The 21,060-nt window shown below is 40.4% G+C and overlaps 1 protein-coding gene across 1 annotated transcript; it reads right to left on the bottom strand.

Annotated features, from left to right (window-relative positions):
• Nucleotides 1-12,321: 12,321 nt before the first annotated feature.
• On the bottom strand, nt 12,322-20,797 carry LOC135633743 (uncharacterized). Its single transcript, XM_065143604.1, has 8 exons — nt 20,674-20,797; nt 18,633-19,713; nt 17,309-17,433; nt 15,178-15,807; nt 14,773-15,076; nt 14,179-14,344; nt 12,855-12,957; nt 12,322-12,765 (listed from the first exon to the last, which is right to left on the bottom strand). The coding sequence occupies exons 2-8, from the start codon at nt 19,701-19,703 to the stop codon at nt 12,648-12,650; spliced, it is 2,517 nt and encodes an 838-aa protein (XP_064999676.1). The 5' UTR covers nt 19,704-19,713; nt 20,674-20,797; the 3' UTR covers nt 12,322-12,647.
• Between the last annotated feature and the right edge of the window lie 263 nt (nt 20,798-21,060).

Raw genomic sequence — 21,060 nt, forward strand, 5'->3', positions numbered from 1 at the left:
AAGCACTTAAAGTGTTTGCACTCCTTGCGTTGAGTAAGTTATTATGATTCACCTTCTCAATGCCATCGAACTTCTGGAATGCAGGAAGTTTTCACCCCAACTTGGAGTAATTCTCTCATAGGTTTGGTCGCCTCTGGGATTGTACCGTCTTCTCCATCAACCCTACCGCCTACTCCACTGAGTAGCAAAGGTACAACACCGCGTACTACCTACTTTGTTCCTTGGTCATGCACTCTTGCCTAACCCAAAGTCCTTCACTTTTGGCTATCTTGATGAGAAGCTTGTTGACACCGGTCTTACGAAGTTCCTTGGCCTCTGCCCTTCAGCCTTGTCTCGATACTTGGAGTTTGCCTCTGCATGCTCCACCTCCTCAGCCCCTGTCATGACCAAGCGCTCTCCCTCCATAAGAGCAAGGGATCAATGACTTTCATGGAAGTCCCGCCTCTACAGTACCATGATGCTACCATACCCATGGCCCTACTATCCGTCGCCTCACATCTACATCCCTTTTTGTCAAAATAAGTAAATATGTCTCTGTGGCACTCCTCCGAGTCCACCTCCATTCTAACTGATGCTTGATTTTGGGTAGCTAAGTCCCTCTGGACTCGTCATCGCTTCCTCACCCCTTTCGACCCCCTGCTTCAACACCTCTGTGTTCTCCAAGCAGCTCCCTTTGGTCGATGGAAAGATAGACTACAACTCCCATGCATGGCCTCTGCCATCACGTTGTAGGGTTTGCACCAATTCTGTTCTCCTTAGCTTCCTTGGTAGCAACGTTCGCTTACTCGACCTTGTCCTCTGACTTGCCGGGCTCCCTTAAGCGAATATGAGCTCTGGAGCAGTCCAACTCTTCAGCTGCTTCGATCATACCTCTGTATGATCAAGTCCCTCTCATAGGACTTACTGGTACTTGCATTCGAACTTTTCCCTTGGTGGAACACAGCCCCCATATGCTGATGACCAAGGTTTTCATCCAATGTAAAATTCGATGCACGCACGGAAGACCCGCCTCTACAGTACAATGGCCTTCACTCCTTGAATCCATAGCCCTTCTTGCCGTTGTGTTGTTCACCGAAGTAGAGCTTCCAGTAGCTCTCGATCATACCTCCATATGATATAGTCCCTCACGGGACTATATCGTGTGTATCGCATTGCCACGAACTGTTTCACCATGATCCACTGCACCATGTCGCCTCCTGGTGACATCTCTATTGCATTCTTATCCTTGTGGGATGAACTCGAATTGTGAACCCTTCATGTGTGGCCTCTGCCAATACATCATAGGGTCTCTTCCACCTTCGATTTTATTCGCTCCTTTGGCAATCAACCTTTATCCACCCACTCTTGGGTCACACCCAAATGAAACACCGTTGTAGTGCACCATTGTCAGGATCCTGGGCCTCTGCCCCTACCAGCACAATCTTCGCTACGCACCGCTTCCTTCATGACAACTTGAATGGCAACTCTGTGGTATATTCTTCAAGAGTACCCGCCTCTACGTCCTCTTGCCCCGTGCTAAGGCCTTCTGAACCCAACTTCGCCTCCGCAAATTGAGTCGTCTTAGTTCCTCCATCAAATGCTCCTTCGAGATAAGGTGCATATGCCCAAAAGCTCCCTTCGTCTTTGGCACCATGCAAGATGAGTTCGCTCCGTCAGAATGAATGACCCATGGAACAACATGATCCTGCTCTTGCCTCTGCAAGAGTTCATGTCCTTGACCTCTGTCTAAGGAAAGCACTATGCCTTCGCTCCATGTTCCATCTTCTATGTTGGCTCCCTTCATGAGGCTTGGGTACTTAGCCAAGTTACACCCAAGTTGCTCCGCTCCTCGTTTTTGCATTGAGTTGATGGTGGCCCTTGCGCCCACCATTCTACGGGTCAGCCCTCCCTTGAGTCCGATCTCCATATCGACTCCAAGTGTGCCTTCATTTATGTTGATTTGGGTCGCTCTCCCACTTGATCTCGCAATACATCCACTAATGCATTCTCTCGAGCGAGATCATACGACGATTCCTCGCCGCTTGCTCAGTCTATTGAGCTTCGTGGAGTTGTTGTTTGTTGAGGTACTCCTTCTCAACATGTGAGGTTCGTCCCACATGATTCTCCCTCTTGAGAGCCGGGACTTATCCCTCCTGGATAACTGTCCCATTGGATCAATATCTCTCTTCATTTCGGAGACCACCATCCCCTTGGACTACTCCGATCTGCTGAACAAACTGTGCATTGTTCTGCCTCCTGCAAATGCACTTGCTAGATTGCGACTCTACGTCAATACAGCCCCCGCTGCACCACTCAAGACCTAGCAACATGCTGAACTTGTTGCACACTTCAGCCTCCTACGGACGTATCCTTCACATGCCGAAGAGAAAGTTTCAATGCTCCATGGCGCCGAGTTTCGGTCGCCTTGGGATGGCCATGAACATTCCATCGTCCACATATAAGCCCATGCATGAGTACCAAATTCTTCGAGCTAGCAATTCCCCTCACCTCTATGAGCTTTGCATAACTCTTTTGGTCGTTGAGCAACTCATTCCACCTTGCATGGTCTCATCCTTTACCAAGTGCCTCGCTTGTCTTGAGCACCATCAAGTATAGTTGTCAACGTTGAGCCGTAGCTCAAACTCAGCCATCCCAACCTTTGTGCGCTCCGCATTCTTCCAAGCTTGCTTGTTCTCGTGGTGCCTCTTGCGTGAAGGGTTGGTCATTCCTCTGAATGCCAATGTCAGATGCTCGCTCTTTCAAGAGACTTCTTTTCCCTACATCTTCATGCACGTTTTTCCCCAAATGGTCGCGCGTGTGCTGACTACCCTCAACGCAGCCACGCTAGGTCCCCCACGTTTGCATGCTAAGTGTTTCCATGAGTGCTTGTCCTACTCTGATACCATCTGTCACGGACTTAGCTGGTTTTGCCTAAGTCGTGCGGCACCCTTACGTATCCGTCTGCAAAGGTCAGCCTCCCCGAAGCCTCCCATGGTCCCTTAGGACCCACAAAAGAGAAAACGGGTGAGAGAAAATGCCTCATTCGGGATCCATAAGTAAACATTTCCGAAAACACATCATAGACAATGTAAATTATAAACATACTTTACAAACTCTGAACAGTTGCACAACAAAGGGTAAAATGGTCCACTATAGATTGAGAATCTCTCACACGTGTCTATATGACACAACCTTTATTTACAAGCCTAAAGCAGCCACCAACCTAACTAAAATGAGACTATTAAGCCTTCGGTCGTCCCTCTACATGTTGTGCAGAGCATGAACATACCAAAAGACATGGACATACATAAGCATTACATCAAACATCATGTTTAGAAGTTTGTCCGTGACAACATGGCAGGAGCTACGAATACGCTCCTCACATCATGTACCACACAATTAAGAAGGCACTACACCCCTTCTTGTTGTCCACACGCCTCAAATATAGGCTATAAGTTGAGGAGAAGAAGGAGAGAGGAGAATAAGAGGTGACAACCAAAATGAACCTAGCCTATGGCCATTTGGTTCTTTCCTATTTCTAGAAGTCCCCTATCAACTTAACCCAATGGATACTACCTTATTGGGTATTAGATCTCTATCCAATTACCTAAGCCTCTTATATTAGTTGATCTTTGTCCAATAATAACTTATTAACTCTTATTGAATCTCATCTATGAGATTCAATAATTCAGGGGCTTAATGAATATCCAATAAGATAGGGGCTCTAGTGGATATCTCATATTCGAACCTCTACTCGTCATAATACATACAATATGTGTGTGACCCTCTAAGCCTAATATCGAGTTGATCATGAGTCATTATTATCAGAAGTCTTTCTAGCTTAGTGAATTATTATCTCCATAATAATTCACTCGACTTATCGACTACGGACGTATTAGGCCACTACGCCGTAGTACCCAAACGATACAAAGGAATCCAATTCTTAATATATTTGTCCTCAATTACTATGTACCTATAGTCCCTCATCCATCTAATGGTGGTACCGCCAGTACCTCGAATTCCGGGGATGTGATACTTTTTTGCTCCAATTTTGAAGTTATTGGGGTCTATAAAAACCCCACCCTTTTCTACATGAAAGGGCACGAAAGTATTTAGGATTAATGTTTAAAGATAAATCGATCTCATTATCTTGATCTAATCATGATCCAATTCTCATATCTATGAACATCATAATATATGCAATCGAAAAATAAAATAAAAAAATACTAATAAATAATAATAAGTAAAAAGAGTATGTATCGTGTCAGGTGTATCATGATTGTCTTGTAATGCATTTATGACTAGCATTAAATACATATTTGTGAGGTATAATAATGAAACAAAAGGTTTAAACTTTATTATTCTATAACTAGATCATAAGTAATGATATTATTTTTAATGAAGATGTTTAAAACTCTAAAGTTACAGCAACTGATAAAAATGTAGGAGAAGAAGTCTCTAAGAAACATGGTACATTGTCTATTATTAACATCTTACCTGAATCTTCTCATATTTTAAATTATTCAAATTCAAGAGATTTTAATGATAATGAAACACTTGAAAAAAAGAAATATAAAGCTTGAAAGCTAGTAGATATAATCCATAGGAAAAGACTTGAAATTATAATCTTTCATAGATATAACGTATGATGATATTACATATTTTGCTATTGAAAAAAAAAAAAAGACTTGAAAGCTAGTAGATATAATCCATAGGAAAAGAAGTAATTAGACTCAAGTGGATATACAAGTCAAAATTTAATGCTGATGACTTAATACAAAAATATAAAGCTTATTTAGTTACTAAAGGGTATGCTCAAATTTCAAATATTAATTAAAAAAATTCTTCAATTGTTAGAATTGATATAATTAGAACAATATTAGCATTGACAACACTAAAAAATAGATGTATTTCTTAATTTGATATTAAATCAGCCTTCTTGAGAGTGAAATATTGTAAGAGAAGGTTAATATAAAGCAACTTTAAGGATTTAAAATTAATGGGTAAGAAGATAGAGTGTATAAATTGGATAAAACATTATATGGTTTGAAACAAGTATGGAGAGTATGGTACAACAATGGTGCACTAATTGCAGCAATGTACTCTCTTCAACATAATTTTTTAAAAAGTTTAATTGAGCCAACTTTATATATAAAAACCGAAGGTATGAAAATTTTTATTGTCTGTTTATATATATATATATATATATATATATATATATATATGATATAATTTATACTAAAAAATTATCAGATATGCTTGTTTAATTTAAGAAAAATATAATGCCAAATTTTGAAATGACTAAATGAAAATTATTCAAGATGCAAATAGAATTTTTTTTATGCTCAGAAAAATATGTTGATGATTTATTAAAAAGTTTTTATATGATAATTTATAAGTCAATAAATACTCCAATAAATATAAACGATAAACTTATGTCAAATGATAGAGTTCAAAAAATAGATGAGAAATAGTATAGAAGTTTAATTAGAGGGTTAATTTATCTCATACATTTAAGATCAGATATTATGTTTATAGTTAGTTTATTATCCGAATTCATTTACAGCCCTAACAAGCATCACTTTAGAGTAGTAAAAGAGTTCTTATATATATTAAGGAAATTCTTAATTATGACATCCATTATGAGTGGATTTAAAATTAATAGGTAAGAAGATAGAGCGTATAAATTGGATAAAGCATTATATAGTTTGAAATAAGCATTGAGAGCATGGTACAATAAAATTGATAAGTACTCTCTTCAACATGATTTTTTTTAGCATTAAGAGCATGGTACAACAAAATTGGTAAGTACTCTCTTCAACATAATTTTTTAAAAAGTATAATTGAGCCAACTTTATATATAAAAGCCCAAGGTATGAAATTTTTTATTGTTATGATATAATTTATACTGAAAATTCATTAGATATGCTTGTTGAATTTAAGAAAAATATAATGTCAAAATTCGAAATGACTAATATGGAGTTTTTGCATTATTTTCTATGAATGAAAATTATTCAAGATACAAATAAATTTTTTTTATGCTAAAGATTTATTAAAAAGTTTTCATATGATAATTTATAAGTCAGTGAATACTCCAATAAATATAAATGATAAACTTATGTTAGATGGAGTTAAAAATATAGATGAGAAATAGTATAGAAGTTTAATTAGAGGATTAATTTATCTCATACATTTAAGGTTATATATTATGTTTGTAGTTCGTTTATTATTCAGATTTATGTACAGCTCTAACAAGCATCACTTTAGAGTAGTCAAAAGAGCTCTTATATACATTAAGGGAACTCTTAATTATAACATATGTTATGAGTCGATAAAAGATTTTAAGTTATATTTTTATATTAATAGTGATTGGGTTGATTATGTTGAATCTCGTATTTTGATGATGAAACTACTTGATATATGTTTATGATTTAATCTGCGTTTTGAGTGACGCAGGATGCTTCGATCAGGATGAGACAATTAAAGCAGGAAAATCATGTTGTGCCGAAGGAACATGTCAGAAGATTGGACGTCGGGCCGGTGGATCGGTCGACGTATCGACAGAAGGCTTCGGGCCGTGAACTCGGGCATCGGGCCAAGAAGAGCGGGTATTGTGCCAAGGATATCGGAGTTGCGGAGTCAACTGGCCGATTGGGCAATAGGCTGCAGGAGAGGACGATGCGCCGAAGAATCGGACGAAGCGTCGAGGGACCAATGACATGTCGGACAACTTGGTTAATTGCTTAGGATTAATTGTCTCGATCGAAGTTTTGTTTTTTTGTGCAGGATTAACTATGATAACGATGAAGACATAAAGCGAAACAAAGTGTCGGAGTCAAGCGCGAAGGATTTGTTGCGAGTTCGAGAGTTCGACGGAAGTCCGAAGGTTCGTCGGGAATGCTACCGGAACTAGCCGAGAATGAGTTGGGAGCTTGCCGAAGGGTTTTTCGGAAGCTCGCCGGAAGGTTCGTTGGAAGTTCACGGAGCTCGTCGAGAAAGATCGGAGCTTGCCGACGAAGCTCGTTGAAACTCGCTAAGATCAAATCGTGAAGTCTAGGAGCTTGCCGGGAGTCCGCAGAATGGTTTCCGAGAGTTCATCGGAAGACCGCCGGAAGTTTGCCGGAAGCTCGCCAGAAGAAGTCTTGACTTGCGGACTTTGTAATAGCTTAGAAAATGTCTTTAAATTCATAGTTAGCACGTTAATTAGGGTTAGGATTAGGTGTTAATCCTATAACCCAAGTAGGGGCCAATTAGGCCCAAGTTCGGACTAGTTTGGACCAAGTTTGGAGCCAAACCAAGTGAGCTGGAATAGTGAAAGAGGTGTAACCGCCCCAGCCAAGAGGTGCAACCACCCAGGGCTCAGTCTCCAAGCGAGACTGGGCGGTGCAACCTCCTCTGTCAAGAGGTAGCACCGCCAGAGCTCAAGTTTCGAGCTCTGCCAAGAGGTGCAACCACCGAGCTCGGTCTTCGAGCTCTAGGCAGAGAGGTGCAACCTCTTTGGACAGGAGATGCATCGCCTGAGCTCGGTCTTCGAGCTCTGGCAGAGAGGTGCAACCACCTCTGGCAGAGAGGTGCATCAGCCTGAGCTCAGTTTCGAGCTCTGCCAGGTGATGCAACCACCGAGCTCAGACTTCGAGCTCTGCCAGGCGATGCAGCCACTGAGCTCAGTCTTCGAGCTCTGGCAGAGAGGTGCAATCGCCTGAGCTCAGTCTTCGAGCTCTGCCAGGCGGTGCCACCTCTCCAGTCAAGAGGTGCAACCGCCTGATCCCGGAATTCCGGGATTTGATCGTTTTGAGCTCCAAATTTGAATTGGGTTGGGGCCTATAAATACCCCACCCATTCAACACTGAATTGAAATAGATCCACACCGAATTCTTGATCTTTTTAGTGATTCTAAGAGCTCAAATTTGTGTAAAGTCCTAAAGTTCTCCTCCTTCTGTTCTTTAAGTCTTGAGTTGTAAAGAGAGGAGAGAAAGGATCTGTAAATGTTGTCTCCTAAGCCTGTCAAAAGGAGAGAAACTGTAAAAGGGCAGTTAGCCTTCGCCCATTGAAGGAAGGCAGCTAGTTGACGTCGGTGACCTCGTCGGAGGAGGAAGCCAAAAGTGGAGTAGGTCAAGACTGACCGAACCACTCTAAATCTCTGGTTTGCTTTTACCTTGAGCACTTTATCATTACTGCAAACCTCCTACATTGCTACTGCCCTCTGCGCCTTTACGAACGAGTTTCTAAGCTCTGATCTTTCAGAATCTGCATTCAAACGTAAATCATGTTTTCGTACGATCTTCACACTGCAGTTTACGCTTACATTCGGATTCCATTTATAACTGCAAATTGCTTTCTACGTAAAACGCTTTTCAAGGTTCAAAACTGCTTTTAGACGCAAAACTACATTTAGACGTAAAATTACGTTTAGACGTAAAACTGCGTTTAGACGCAAAACTGCGTTTAGACGCAAAACTGCGTTTAGACGCAAAACTGCGTTTAGACGCAAAACTGCGTTTAGACGTAAAACTGCGTTTTGACGTAAAACTGCGTTTGGACGTAAAACTGAGTTTAGACGCAAACTGCGCTTAGACGCAAACTGTGCTTAGACGCAAACTGCGCTTAGACGCAAACTGTGTTTAGACGCAAACTGCGCTTAGACGCAAAACTGCGCTTAGACTCAAACTGCACTGTGATTCTGCTTTTATATCGAAATCATTTTTTTATCGGACGAACGCAGCTTTAGCTTTTAAATTGCTGTAAGATTTCCGCTGCACTAATTCACCCCCCCCCTCTTAGTGCTCTCGATCCTAACAGATTATATAAATGATAGAAAAAATATCGTCTTAGCGCAAGGGTGATTTCATGGATAACAAAAAAAAAAAAAAAAATGTATTGCTCTATCAAACTTTGAGGTGGAATATATTATAACTATAAGTACGATATGTTAAATAATTTGACTTCAAGAAATTCTAGCTATTCTCCAAAGAAAACAAGATGGATCAGCTAAAATTTACTGACAATACGCCTACTATTATGATGATAAAAAATTTATGTCTTTCTTAGATAAATCAAACACATCGAAGTTTGACATCATTAGTAAACTGATCGATATAACATAAATTTAAATGGACTATTGTACTACTAAAAATTAGCTTGTCAACATCTTTACAGAAGCTTTTAAAAAAATTATCTTTTTGAAATCAACTTCAAATTATAATTATTTTAATTAAGACAGTATGATAAAATTAATTCAAATAATTAGGATTAGATATAACAAAAGATAAAAATCTAGATGAAGGTAAATAGATGAACAGTTGGTTTTTTGGTGCATGGATGAGGAGATTCATTGAGTTATAATTGATTTTTTTTAATTTATAAACTTATATTTTATTCTTTTAATTAATATAAGTATGAAATGAGTCCAAAACACTTAATTCTTTTAATTCTCCAAAACAACTTTTTCTGTGTCTCGTTAAAGCTCCGCTGAAGGTAAACAACAAAACCATTCGCAGATTTCATTACAAGCCGACCGCAAGCTGATCGAATCACTTCATTCTCTTTTTATATCTTCTCCATATTTCCTGAGCTCGATGCTTGCTAGTGAATCTGATTCTGAGATAGATTGGATGATCGTTGTCAGAATATTGATGCCGAGTGGCCAAAGTACTCTTACGCTTCGAAGAGTCGAGCACAAGCCATTGCTTTAGGTTTCGGTGATGCGGCAGCGAAAGATGAGTCTGCGCACTGTAGTCGCCATGGTCATCTGGTACGTCCATCAGAAACAACACATCCCCACCACCTCTCCGTTCTTCTTCCCACTGACGCAAACGAACAACTCGTGATATGTTCTTGGGATGAGGGTGCACACGCCCCACCAAAACACCACCCTGAGAAGGACTCACTGTATCTGATGCCTCTCATCAACATCTGCTGGCCATAGTTTTGGAGTTACTGAAACCCCTTCTTGACAGCATCTGCGTTGGCACACGTGACCTACGGATGGATCCAATTGTACTGTGCCCATCTTGTCGTTGGTTCTTCGTTCGATGCATGGAAGGGATCAGCATCACGACACCCAATAATTTAAGCCTATGTACTGATCGCCCTTTCATGTGGCTCACATCTTTGGTCTCAGATCCTCTCCTCTTCCAATTTCCATGCAGATGTCAACGTTGAACATGTCAATTCTCATTTGATCTCCTTCGCAGAACCTGTAAATTATATATATATATATATATATATATGCTGTTGTTTTGCAGATCTTTAGATAACTCACTGCGGTTTCCGAAAAAGATTCAAAACATTTATTGCCTTGTTTGTCACCGATTGGAAGTATGCAGAGAAATTTTTGTGGCGGGAGGATGACAATGTGTCCAAGTAAGAGGAAGAGACCATCACTGTTATATGCTAAGACTGATAGATACTACATTAATTGTAAGATGAGGTCCAGTAAACAAGAATACACTTCCGATTACAAATACTTAACTGTTTGATATATGATATATGATGAGACGAGGATTGTCGCACGGGCAAATTCTATTTGGTATCCCGTTGAAGACGAGATCTTTGGTTAAGCGTTCCTCATGCACTGTTCTGTTCTTATAGAAACTTATAGAAAGATGATGAAGAAAAGCATATATTCTCGTTATATAAATTGTGCCATGTTGGTATCTACTCATTCCAACACATTATTCGGCCTCGTCGTCTCAATTATCAAAATTATGCTAATCATAATATCCAATGATTTGATAAATTTATGATGAAATAATGATCGATAATTCTATTATTCACATTAATAGAAGAAAGAAAAACTTCATCTCACAAAGGATAATTAATCATTAATCATGTTCCTATGAGTTTGACACATCCAAATGCCGTGTATGAGGAAAGAAAAATCTCTTTCATGAGATTTGTTTGTGATATGATTTGGAGGATCCCGTTTGGGTGCATTGAACCTGTCACGGATAAGGATACGAGATGAAGACGAACATAATGTGTTGGTTTTTTCTTCGTTTAGTACTAAAAAGAGAGTCGACATCGCATTCAATCATCCTCAAAACTTGTTCGATTCGGATCGAAGAACACGCAACAGTTCAAATCACGATGAGTGCGAAGAATGAGTAGGTTTTGTCCCTTGTTCTTGGTTGGATGCATCGTGGAGATGAACGTCACGCTCCCCAATAATGCCACTCCCACCCCAATATTTTATGCCTGGCTTTTCGGCCTCTCTCATGCATCGTGGTTGTGACTCTCGCCGTAGCTGCGCCGACAGCAGCGTTGAAGCGAGGTGATTTCTTTTTATTAGTTTTCTCGGAACCCCGAATGGACATGCAAGCAACAGTGAGGCTTTGATGACAACAGATTAAGCCGATTCTTTTATGTATTTAATTTTTTTTAATAAATAATGAAGTTGAGATTTGATTTATCTTTCGATAAATTTTTTATCATATAAACTAGTTAATATATTTTATTTATTATTTATCATCGATGCGAACATGCAAGCACCAAATTTTTAATTGATTCCCTAAATATCCCTCGTGGATCGTGTGGTCTTTATCGATGATAATATCATTGTGGGATTGATTCTTGGGAGACAATAAAGACGATCATGAAGCTTCATCAATGATAATGTCGTTATATCATGAACTTAGTTGATTTTGCCTAACTCATGTGACACTCTTATGTATCCGTTTGCAAAGGTCAACCTCCCCGAAATCTTCCATGATCTCTTAAGACTTACAAAAGAGAAAATGAGTTAGAGAAAACACCTCACTCGGGATCCACAAGCAAACATTCCAGGAAACACTTCATAGACAATATAAATTACAAACAAATTTTACAAGTTTTGACTGATTGCACAACAAAAAGTCAAAATAGTCCACTATAGATTGAATATCTCTCAAAGTGTCCATATGATACAACCTTTATTTACAAGTTTAAGATGGCCACCAAATCCAATTAAAATAGAATTTTTAAACATTTAATCGTTTCTCTATATACTGTGCAAAGCATACATAAATTAAAAGACATGAACATATATATATATATATATATATATATATATATATATATATAATATAGATATTACATCAAACATCTGTTGATTCTTTGGAGGCAACGAACACGATCACAGCAGCAGCATAGCGGAAGGCTACGGGCAAAGGCAGCCACAGCTTTCTTTCTTTCTCTCTCTCTCTCTCTCTCTCTCTCTCGCTCGCTTTATTTTTTATATTAGTTTAAATTAAAGAGAAGTGAAGTTGACTTTCTCGAAGTTACCAATTCGAAGAAAGTTTGGTTTTCAGTTGATGTTGATCCCAATTATACCTATATATATAATCAACTATTTGCTTGATCATCTTAACCATCACCATTTGTCGTGCCACATTTATTCAACTATTCACAAGCAGACCTTTCCATGCAGAACATTTGCATGGAAAACTTGCTAAATGTAGATTACACGAAGAATCATACCAATGTAACATTGAACATTACAAGAGGTGCCATTTCGCCATTCCACTTGAAACATTTTGCCTGCTCCAAAAACCACAAGAACAACAGAGGCACAAAAATAATAATGTACAGCTTCGGGTTGCTCGACTCCTTGGTCAGTCGACACCCGCAATACTCGGCTGTCAGCAACTCATATTCCTTTTCTTCTTCTCTCATGATGAGTTTCCTTCACATTACAGTATCGAATAGGCTCGGACCACCTCAACGATGGGCGCACGACACAACGGACACTTGCCACCACTTCGGATTAATTCATTGGCACATTTCCAACAAGTGCACATGTGCCCACATCTGATGAAGCAGAAAGGGGGGGGGGGAGAGAGGGGGGATTAACAGTAAGTTGCAACCAAGATACATATACCCAAAGGATGTACGCGAACCTGTACAGAAGGGAATCTATCTGACTATCACAGCAGATACAGCAGGTGCCCTTCCTAACTTGACTCCATTTGGATCCATCATCGGATGACTCCTCACACACACCTGAAAACAGACTCATTTCAGTCAACAAAATATCAGAAAAGTGCCAAAAAGTTCTCTATTTCAAGCCAGAATATGCTGAGTCAATCTGAATATTCTGAAGGGCAAAAAAGACACTCTAAAAACGAATCAATCTACAAATATGCTACAAGAATTATTTTGGTCTAAAAGAACATATTCTGCCCATGATGAAGGCCTCAAGTTGATACTAAAAGAAACATGAGAGTTTCTCTCTGTGCCACTTCTTTGCAGAAATGATTAAGACTTAGCAGTTATGTCCTTCCTGAGAACAACCTCGTACATGAACCCACTATGTTCACCAGCAGAAATCAGCATTCCCTCTAACCTGAGGTTAAGATGGGGCTACGAACAAACAAAACCAACTATGACCATTTAGACCCAGCTCAATAATTAATTCTGATTCACTTAATCAACAGGCCAAGATAAAAGCCACATTCGAGATTCAGCTTATAAAGTAGCCAAGTAATATAACCATGATCAGCTTGCAAATTTAAATAATTCAACAACTCAGCTGGACAACAGATTTCTCGATCAAGCAAACAACTCAAGTTGCAACATAAGTGTTTGAACTTGAGCTTCAGCACGAGTGCCAAACTCAGATCAGCAAGATGGATTCCTTGAAAGAGGCTAATATATTCTTCATGAGAAATGTTCCAACTGGACACGTAAAGAAGATTATGAAAAAAAGGGAGAACGAACAAAGGTGGTGCACGGTTTGGATGTGACAAAAACTTCTAATCAGTTTTGACAAAATATAAAGACGAGCATAACAGAAAACACCAGTACTGAAGAGGGCATAATGACAAAGAGGACAGATGGTTGATCAAGGGCATTTTGATGCTTCCGCATTATGATAACCTAGGCTATTTCCAGTCGTACAGTCATGGTATAGCGTTGGAGAGAATTGAGCATGCTTTTATATGAAGCAGAAGAGAATGGCAGTGATTTGATCATCAGCTAAATGGGAGTGGCTATGATTCGACAGTTAGCTATGTGGCCACGGGCAGACATGTAATCCATACTGAGTGCAGTAGCTACATAATCTAGAAACCATATGTGAGACATTCAGAGATATTGATTAGAAGGAAAAAATGCAACTGATTCAGAAGGTGGATGTATCGACAAGATAACATTTGGATTTAAGCACCATAGATATTTCATTAGAAATGCAAATGATGATTTCAATGAAGAAGTGACATTGACCTTGTCTTCCAACAGCACGATTCAAAGCAGCAGAAACTTCCTGTCTAACAGAACGCTGCAACTCTAGTTGCATGTCCATGCAAGCCTCCAACATTCTCTGCATATTGCTCATCCCTTGTTGTAGTCTAGCCATGTCAGCCCTTAAATCACTAATAGCATCCCACTCCTGCATCAATAAAGCAACTTCAGGTAGGAAACAATACCATAATATATAGAACAGGCATGAGTACAAATAGGACAATATTAGACATGAAAATATAGATCAAAATGCATCAATGTGTTACTCTCAGGTGAGGTACAGTTAGAAATTACTTAGCTAAACAGTCCAACTTCAATAGCTACACAGATGAGTGAAATGTGGTAATTAAGTAATAAAATTAATAAATTTACATGGTGGTAACATCTTGGTAGCATCTCAAGAGATTTGTACTTAAATTAAGAATGAGGAAACTATACATAGTAAAAAGCATAATGACTTCTTAAGTTAGTTTTGAACCAGTCTATGCATCGAGATTCATCTTTTAAAATAAAAGGAATTTGGTTGATAGCAGGCTTTAGGTGATGAATCCACATGTTATGGGCAAGATAGCGCACAATTTCTGATCGATGCATGTTTTGTCTGGACCAATTGTTGTGATGTAGGCCTGTGCGCCATATAGGTTGTCGGGGCGGCAGTGGTGGAGGTGGAAACACACTTTGAGGTCTGTCTACAACATCCTGAATTTCCTGATTTAGATCATCATCTTGGTTGTCCTCATCTTCTGGTGAATTCGGAGAAGGCAAGCTTCTTTGCAGATCCCAATCAACAGGAGCTCTGCCTTGCCGTTCAATGTAGGACTGTATCAATTGGTCTAGGCTTTCACGAAAACCACTATGAAGAAGATTAGAAACACTTCTCCTGCAAGGTAGAACAACTGATTCAGCAAATCATAACCGAATAAGAAAAAAATTGAAATTAGCATTAAATCAAGCTCAAATCTTTAAGATAACCAAAACTACCTGCTTAGGAGTTCCCTGAGTTCCATGCTATACACATTTTCATCATCAGGTGGAATAAATCTACTAACTCTTCTAGTTGGACTTGATCTTGGATCTCTTAAATCATCAGACTGTTCATCATGCCAGGTCTCTTCAGTATCATGAGATTCATCTTCATGCCATTCCTCGTGCACTTCTGGAAGATGGCTGTCCTCTTCATCTCTGTTCTCTGATGTGTCATGTGACCAGTCTTGGACTACATTTTCCTGCCTGTTTCCATCAAATTCTTCTCCAGCATCTGCATGCCACTGACTGAAACCAACCTCAGTACTTGCTTCAGAATCTCTAGTCTCCTGTGCTGCTTCTTCCTGTAAACCAGCCAGCTGAGTACCAGATTCCTCCATGTTGATAGTATTATCGGTACGGCTAGTCTCCAATTCGGTTGTTGCATGTGTTTGGATCAGTTGATGCGAATTAATGTCCTCAGTTCTAGATTGGTTCTGGTCCTGATTATCATTAGGTAGCTCCAGGGTAGTGCCTTCTTGAGAATGATCAGTTCTAGCAGTAGCAAAGTTCTGACTTGCCAAAGCATCATTATGGCTGTTTGCTTGAACACGAACAATGTTCTCTAATCTGAAGCGAAAACCCTCTCTAGATGGAAAAATTTTTATCTCTTACTATTTACACAATTCAGAATAGATCTTTATAACAAAAGCAAAACATGATATTCATAAAAGAATTCTTCTTTGAAAAATGAATAATTGAGCAATCAGCAATAAGAACATGTTAGATTCGCAACCTTATAGCTTTAATTGTTATTGTTTTCTGATTTAAATGTGGATACTAGAACATCTGGACCATTTCTAATAATACGAAGTTCATGTGTCCGGATCTTGACAGGATTCAAATAACATATGACAATCAAATAAGAAAATAATGCATGGTGTCATGTTTTCTTTGCCAGATGAACATGATTTATAAAATTCCAGATCTGCAGAAACCAGTGCCCAAAGATTGATGTTCCACTTAATCGATTTGGAGATTACTGCATTCAATCACAACCAAATTAAAGCAAAATTAGAAATTAATATACAAATACAAATTAAGTAGACAAACAGCTAGGGAAAGCAAAATTGCTTGGGAGCAATAAGAAATTTGCTATGGAAAGCAAACACTTTAACTTCATCATACATCATACTGAGAAAAAAGAAACCGAAATTTCTTCCAAAAGGGCAGCCCAATGCAGAATTTGTCATTGATACAAGTCTTTCTCTATCTGTACACACTCCCATTAGATATCTAGTTCTGAACATTGCTGCCTTCTTGGAACCAAAGTCATAAAGGGAAAGATTTTTTGTTTCAAGATGTGGAAATCTCCACTCACTTTGATAAACTCCAGCAGAAGTTAATTGTTACATATTGCCTAATAAATCTGTTACAACTAATAATTGCAAGTATTGCAGACCCTACAGGTTAATTGGTCCTTCATATATTTTCCCAAGAATTTGCAGAAAATCCTATATAGTCCTACTTCCACCTGCCAGGAGGCTAGTCGAACATCCCAGTTTATGATACAGATCAATTGAACATAACAAAACCTAAGCACATGTAAGATCCAACCTTTGGTACTTACAAACACCAACATGTATTCTTCACTCATATATTGCAAGGCAAAATATCCGACACCTTGCTCCTAAGTATGTTTGTTGTGCAAATGATACATTCCCCATATTGTGATGATGGTCCCACATTCACAGGGACAAAAGATATTAAAATGAGATTTCAAACAATAAAATATTAAAGAGAATTTTCACTGATGTGAACTACTCAGTCCAATAATTTCTCTCATGTAAGCTAGATATGCCACATATTATTAATAAGAAATGACTAAGAGGCACACCTTCAATCACAACTCTTCTACCTATAGCATACTTCTGTGCATTAGATAAGGTGATCGTTACATGTTCTTGCTTACTTACTCCACCTTTTTACTTCAGAATGTTGCCACCAACATATCTACTATTCTTTTTCTCACCTAAGCAATATTCTAAGCTATCATTACAGAAAGATAAAATCAAATGGACTAGCAAAGAGACCTTAATTCACCATGGTAACAAAATAATTGTAATTAAAATGGTAGAAGAACACATACCTTAGACCAGATACACGATGACGTTGTCTGAGCTGACCTATTTCTCTTGCTGCTACTGAAGGCTGTCTCTCTTCATCATCCTCACTTGGCCTTTCATTTCTTAAGAATCTACCTCTGAGTAGTGACTGGAAGAAGTAAAAATAATCAGACTTCTGCACCATTGTCACAAAAATAATATTTCTTGAAATTCATCAGATAATGTTTACAAACTCAGTTACCATTATAGGGCAGAAAATGCATAAAGAAAGATGCTACCATTGTAGGGAACATGTCTTAACTTTGCAGTAAATCCCAGATGGAGATATACGTAAAGTTGGTTAGTATACCTTTCATCGAAGTCTCTATGGTATAGAAGTTCAAAGTTTCTTGTTAAGCGGTACTGAAAAATATTAAAATCTTGGAAATTGAAGACAGATTTGCCAAACTAGAACAAGGTTTCTCTGCAGAAGACTGTCTGCATTCAGGGAATACAGGCAACTGCAAGACTTATGTGCATCACTTGAATTTGAGTAACACAAGGAACAAAGGAGTCTCTGAATGTTTACACAACACACAACTTGAATATTCACAAATATAAATGCAGTAATACTTTCTTATTCTTATTTTTCTCTTGCACCATTGATCTCAAGCATATTTTGTACTTGCCTTAAAACTACATAAAAAAATTTAAAAGTAAGAAAAATCAGAAATAGAACTTGTTTTACCTGGGGACATTAAATGAGGGCAGCACATAACAGCAACTGCAAGATATTTTGGTTATTATTACCTACTTTGCCTTCATTAGATCCACTGAATTAAGACTAATTAATATTATGCAAGTGAACTCAGATGAAATACCAACAGAGTTGAAATGAATCAGGTGAAACCCGTGGCAATTATAAACTCAACTCAAAAGTGAAAAAAAAAAAGGGGGAAAGAATTGAAGCCCATTAAGTACTTCAAACTCCAAACTTGAAGTACGCAAGTATAACATAAAATTGTTATAGGAGTCCACCTAAACCAGGTCAATCGACATCTCAACTTAATCTAAAAGAGCAGTTTCAAGAAAATTTGGTGTTGTAGTCAATTTATTAAGTTCACATCCTTCTCTTAATAGTATACACTAAGATGGACTTAAATTCTTTTGGAAGAAAATAAAATGAAACATGTGTGCCAATTTCTGCTGTTTAAATGATAAGTTAATGAATGCATGAAATACAACTGTCTAACCTTGGATCCCAACACCATATTTCCAATTTCCAGTAAAAGGCAGATTGATTTAGATTGATATATTTGTTAAACTACAGAAGATCTACTCTGGTACCCAGCAATTTTGGCCGCTTACTTGAATACGACTACGATGAGCAAATTCGGAAACTGCATGATGCTCCGACAAGCTCTGAAGCTCCCTCTGCCTTTCTGTCATCATCCTCATGATCAGCTCAAGTCGGGCCTGCCGCCCTCGCAGCCTCAGCAACTCTCTTTGGACATGCTCTGGCTGGCCGTCCTCATGATCCGTGACTGATCCATCATGATTCCTCTCCCTCTCGCTCTCTCTCCTGCTAGTCCGAGCATCTCTCTGCTGCTGGCTGGCCATCTGCACCCACTCCCTCACCAACCTCACCCTCTCCCTTTCAATCTCCCCAAGCCACTCAGCCCTCTGGGTGTCGTTTCTCGGAGAGATTCTTGATTCGGTGTCCGACATCCCGCTCTCTGTCATCCATCCACGAACGATCTGCCTCACTCTCTCCCTCTCGCCATCCCCGAGCTCAGGTGATTGCTCCCTGCTCGACCTCTGATCGTCGTCCTCCTCACCCGGCCGTCGCGATAAATCCATGCCCCCATGAGTCCACCGGTCGTAACCGTTATACTCGCTCTCGCTCGCGGCCGCCGAGCTGCCGCCTAGCTGCCGGACGTCGCCGCGGCTCCGATCGCCGTCCACAGAGTCCGTCGCGGTATCCCTCCGCCCCCTTGCAGAAGCCGTAACGTGCTCCAGTTCGCGCCACATCTGGAGGATGGACGACGCGCGGGCTGCCGCGGGACGCTCCACCGGAGACGAGGAGGGGGACCGCCCTGGCTCCCGGAGGAAGGACGAGTCGAGCATGGAGACGGTGTGGAGGCCGGCGAGCGCCATCAACTCGGTCTCCCGGTTCCGCCGCTCGATGGTGGTGATCATCTCCTCGGCCTGGCGGGCGGCCCAGCGGCTGAGGATGCGGGAGTGCCGGCGCGCCGCCGCGGAGGACTCGGCGAGCTCGTCGCCGTCGAGGACGGAGCGGCGACGCCGCCGGGCTAGCTGGTCGTCGTCGTCGCCGACGCAGAAGGAGGAGGAAGAAGAAGCGAGGGCAGCGGCGGTCATACATCCGTCGAGGTGGCCGCGGACAAGCTCCTCCAGGAGGTTGGAGTCCAATTCCGCCATTGCCAACGAGCTGTAAAACGACTCCCCCTCAATCGAGAAAGGAAGAAAATTACCAAGATCGAACCCTAGACAAAGATCATTGAATAAGGGCCACGAGGGTTTCTGGTGGCGTGGGAGAGAGAGAGAGGAATAACAGGACGAAGATGACGAAGAAAACCCTATTAATAATTATTTAACAATGATACTATTATCATCATCTTTGTAGCTTTATTAAGGACAAACAATAAATTAAGACTGTTGTAGCGGATCCTAAGAGAAAGGGAATGAGATCATTTGCCACGAAACGTAAGCTTAGTAGAAAGAAAAAGAGGTGACCCCAACTGGATATTTGTTCACCTTATTGGTTTCGATGACCTTACAAGTCGCACATCGTTCCTTCACGTGTCGGCTACTTGGTACAGTCAACGGAGGGTGGGCGTCTCACCATGAAAAAGTCGGTGCGAGTGGTGCCTTGGATGTCACGTCACCGATTTGGATGAGGACGCGGCGGGAAGCCACGTGGACTTGTAGGTTTCGTCTCCCTTTAATAGGATCCCTCCGTCTCTGGTATTCGACAACGAACTCACGAGATTACCCCAGGAAGAGGGCGCCGGAAGAAAGCATCGGAGTCCAGATGGCGTCGATCTGACGGTGAATGGTATGAAACCAACGATGGATAGTAAAAGAAGAAAAACCGATGGTGATGCGGTCATCGGTGCGTGGGCTTTGGGGACGATGGAAGTCCAACGCCCTCGAATCATCTAAAGGAGACAAGTAGAAGAGAGAGGAAGGTGAAGATTTGTCCGACTCCTCGATCTATTATTTGGCTGGCACAAAGGAAGGAAGGAAGGAAGGAAGGAGGAGGAAAGAAACCGTGACTCAGACTAAGAGCTTCGTACCGACAACAGAGTATGTAATAATATATTCGTATAACGGTGCGCTATTTAACCATCGGTGATCTGAAACCAAAGGGAGATGGAATTGACAGTACCGGGTAGCCGCGCAGTCAGTCACGGATCACTTTGGCGTTCTCGTCCCAGGATATGCTGTCTTCTCGCATCAGAAGCCGGGAACTCATTGCTTCGGAGTTCGGATTACTCTGGGCTCACGGTGCTCGATGGGGACGATCATGGGGTAGTAGGCATATGCAGGTAGGTCGCTGGCGGAGCCTCTTTTTCTCTGAGGTTCTTTCTCTCTTGTGTCTGCATCTCGAATTTAGTGTAGTGTGGGATTAGGGAGTTAAACAGGAGGTCTCCCACGAATTTGATCTGCCTGGGGATTGAAAGGGATAGCATCGAAACTCCGGTAAGAACTGTTCGGTAATCCAATGGCAGTCCATGATGTCGAGGATATAGATCACGACGCATTCCTGATGGTC

Source organism: Musa acuminata, chromosome BXJ3-3 (genome assembly GCF_036884655.1).
Source record: "Musa acuminata AAA Group cultivar baxijiao chromosome BXJ3-3, Cavendish_Baxijiao_AAA, whole genome shotgun sequence".
Lineage (NCBI taxonomy): Eukaryota > Viridiplantae > Streptophyta > Magnoliopsida > Zingiberales > Musaceae > Musa > Musa acuminata.